Consider the following 3,695-nt stretch of genomic DNA (forward strand, 5'->3'; position numbering starts at 1 on the left):
TAATTAGATTCATCATGCATCTCAGTCAGTCAAGCATTTTCAGAACAAGTGTTAAAGCCAAGAGTACACACCAAAATAAAAATTCAACCTATTCTATGAATTTAAGAACAAGCAAAGTAAAATAAAATTAAAAGCAACAGAAAGAAAAACTAAATCCTGTCTATAGACATCCCTTAGTAGATGTCTGCTATCAGCCCATGTTGTCATCAGAGTCCTCCTGACTCTCATCATCTGCGTCCTCAAAGTTCTCCTCCTCAGTGTTAGGACATCCAACTGCTCCAAACCCACTACTTTACGCCTGCTGCTCAGGCCATGCCACAGCTGTATGAAACTCGTCCATCGTCCATCTGTGCGCTGGTGGCTGGTCATATAATCCAATGATCATCTCAGTCGTCGTCACCTGCCCTCTGTGAAGGGCTTCCATCCTGGCGTCCATCATGGACATATACATGTCCCTCATCTGGAAAGGCTCTACATGCTGAGCTGGTTCCTCATCGGGCACCTGCTCCTGTTGTGCAGCGGCTCTCCTCCGTCGCCTTCGAGATGCTGCCCCCGCTGCTCCTACTGCTCCAGCTACAGCACAAAACTGGTGGAAGTATGCCGCATCAATGGCATTCCTGAGTCTCTCAAATGGGGGAACTGCAATGTTCACCCCAGCCTGCTAGCACAGAAAAGTGATCAAAGATGGATGCCCCAATGGCATCCTAGTAATAATAGTCATAGCACAACTCCTAATCTCATCGACAATGATTTGGCCGATATTAACCTCCATCTATCTCATTAAGCAGAAAATGAGACGAACCTTGTGAATCATGATATCTGAGATATGGGAGCACGATTGGATGTTGGAATGTGTGAACACCATCCAGTATCTGGCTAATGGTGTCATATCCAACCGTCGAATGTTCACCGGCGCACCGCTAGCGTTAGTCTGAAAGTGTCTACCGGGAAGACACACAACCTCCTCAATGTCAGCTATATCATCAAGCACACCAGAATGTGTCGCATACTGGCATCGCTCCCCTAGCCACTCTGTTCCCAAGAAGCTGTTAATGGTATCGGGGTCATAACTGATAGTCTTCCCCCTCACAAAGCTCATATATCGCCCAACAGCCACTCCTCCTCTAGGCACCGCGTTGGTGTAGAATTTCTTCACCAACTCCACACTGGCAAGTGCCGGGTAAGTCGTCAGTTTCTCCCAATCTCTCCTCAAAATTTCCTCCTAAAATTTAGGAACCAAGTCAGGTAAAAAGGAGGTTTTCCTCTCCATAAATAACCTCCTTTCTTGTACAGTTACATAGTGTCCCTCATGTTGCTTGGAGAGGAACCTCTGAGAGTCAAATCCTCTCGAGCTCTCTGGCATCTTCCTTTTACCCCTAGTATTTCTTGTTCGACGCGATGCTGAAGCCATTTCTGCAACAAATACGATATGCCAAAAGCCACAGAAGTCTATTGTCAAGAGTTAATGCATTAACCAATTATCAGACCCAAAATTTTCAACAAAGAGTACACAGGTTTCCCTTTTTAATAAAGCAAACAAACCACAAAAACAAACAGACCGCGCGGCGGTACAGAGGCTTACCGCCCGGCGGTATGCAACCTGCTCGAATACCGCCCAGCGGTATGCAACCTGCTCGAATACCGCCCGTCGGTGAGAGGGTTTTCGAAAATATTTTCACCAAAACAACCCTAATCTCCACTCAACTACTAATTCCTACCATGCAATTCAATTCCAAACAGTTTAATCGGTCCAAAACATTTCCCAATTCTACAATTCATGCAAACAATCACAAAACCCTAAATTACCTAACTTCAAAACATGCTCATCAAGAATTTCAAAATCAAGGACTTAACAAATGAAATTTCACAACTTACTTGAGTGGAGATATGAATGCTTGCAACAAATCCTTCAATAGATGATGAACAACTCTAAATACACATTCCCACCATGAGAAACCCCAAATATGAGCAAGAACTAAAACCCTTTTGTGAATGGGTGTAGAGAAAGTGTATAGAAATCTCTCTAAAACCCTCTAGGAAGTGTAAATCTAGAGCAAAGGAGCAAGGAGACCGCCTGGCGAAACACAAAGTGACAAGAAAAAGTGAGGAAGTCTTGGAAATACCCAGTTTTTAAAGAGCTCGGGTTCTTTTGTCCGCCGCCACCGCTCGACGGCAAAATGGTATTGCCCGGCGGTGGCTTAAAATTTTCCTTACCACTTTTCTTTCTTGTCTCTTTGTGATTTCTCCTGGTGATCCCTTATCTTTGCCCTAAATTTTCCAATCACAAGATTTTCCTCACTCTAATGCATGAACACACACAGAATGTAAAAGACAGAATTTGAAAAACAGAATACAAACACAGAAATTCAAATAATGAACTAGCAATTGAAAAAGTCTCCCCAAACACCCATCAGTAGGTGTTAAACTTATTTGTGCTTAGTATTTCCTTCTTCTTCTACTTTATGCTAAACCTCTTCAAAAAATTGATCATGCCAAGCACATGTTTCCATCCATTAATCATAGGAGCCTTGATCTCCAATTTCTCAAAGATCTCCTTGAAAAACTCAACCCTATTCTCCTTCCTAGGGTTTTTCCTTTTATGAGGAAAGGATTCTTTACATGACTTTTTTTTCTTTCCTCTCTTCCTCTTTCTCTTAATTTTCTCCTTTCTTGACCTTCTCTTTTTCTTTTTCCTCCCTTTCTTTATTTTCATTCTTTTCTTTTTTTTTTCTTTTTTCTCAACTATGGTTTTTCCTTCCTCATCTTTCTTCTCACTCTCAGTCAAATTTTTTATTTCTATCCCCTCTATATTTTTCTCAACAACAACTTCTTCTGTTTTTGTTTCCTCTTCTAACATCTCTAGCTCTTCTTCTTCTTTCTTTTCCTCATTGAGAACCTTATCATGTGCAAAGATAGTGGCTTGACATTCTTCTTTAGGGTTGACTTTAGTATCAACCTTAATAATGCCCAAAGCCTTCAGGGCATGAGAGTGTTGTTCCTGCAATAAACGTGCTTGTACTTCTCCCAATGTTTCTTTGCGCATAGGAGATTGTTTTTGTTGTAAACGTTGTTGGGCTTCCCCCAACGTTTCTTTTGGTCCAAAGAACACGTGTTGTCGCAAGAATTGTTGGGCTTCCCCCAACGTTTCTTTTGGTACAGAGAATAAATTATGCCGCAAGAATTGTTGAACTTCCCTCAACGTTTCTTTTGGTACAGAGAATAGTTCCTGCCGTAAATGTTCTTTAGCTTCCCCTAACGTTTCTTTTCGCGAAGAGCACTGATGCCCTAAGTGGCTTCGATATATATTTGAAAAAGGGTCCCAACAGTGGTTGAAATCATTTTGATGAAATTGAGTGCCCATATAATCAAATTCTTGATCAGACTGCCTTCTGCAAAACTTAAGCACAAAACCCTAGATAACATTTATTAGAACAAAAATAAAATCAAATCAAGTCAAACTCAATTAATTCACACTACTAGAAAAATAAACCTCGAGTCCCCAGCAGCGGCGTCAAAAACTTGTTGACAAATTGGCAAGTGTACCAAATCGTACAAGTAATATAAATGGTAAGACCAAGTATCGTTTTCCCAAGAGACTCGTATGGCTTCCTCGTTCGCGTGAATTAAAATAACAAGACTTGAGAAATAAAAATTAATAAATTGGATTTGAGAACAAAAATATTAACATGCAAAAA

General features: G+C 41.0%; 1 protein-coding gene across 1 annotated transcript in view; it reads left to right on the plus strand.

Annotated features, from left to right (window-relative positions):
- Positions 1-1,398: 1,398 nt before the first annotated feature.
- The window catches only part of LOC106755534, an 8,550-nt gene continuing 6,253 nt past the window's right edge, over positions 1,399-3,695 (plus strand). Inside the window, exon 1 of the mRNA XM_014637706.1 lies at positions 1,399-1,514. Within this exon, the coding sequence (XP_014493192.1) occupies positions 1,399-1,514 (116 nt within the window). The remainder of the gene's footprint in view (positions 1,515-3,695) is intronic.

This window comes from Vigna radiata, unplaced genomic scaffold (assembly GCF_000741045.1).
Source record: "Vigna radiata var. radiata cultivar VC1973A unplaced genomic scaffold, Vradiata_ver6 scaffold_213, whole genome shotgun sequence".
Lineage (NCBI taxonomy): Eukaryota > Viridiplantae > Streptophyta > Magnoliopsida > Fabales > Fabaceae > Vigna > Vigna radiata.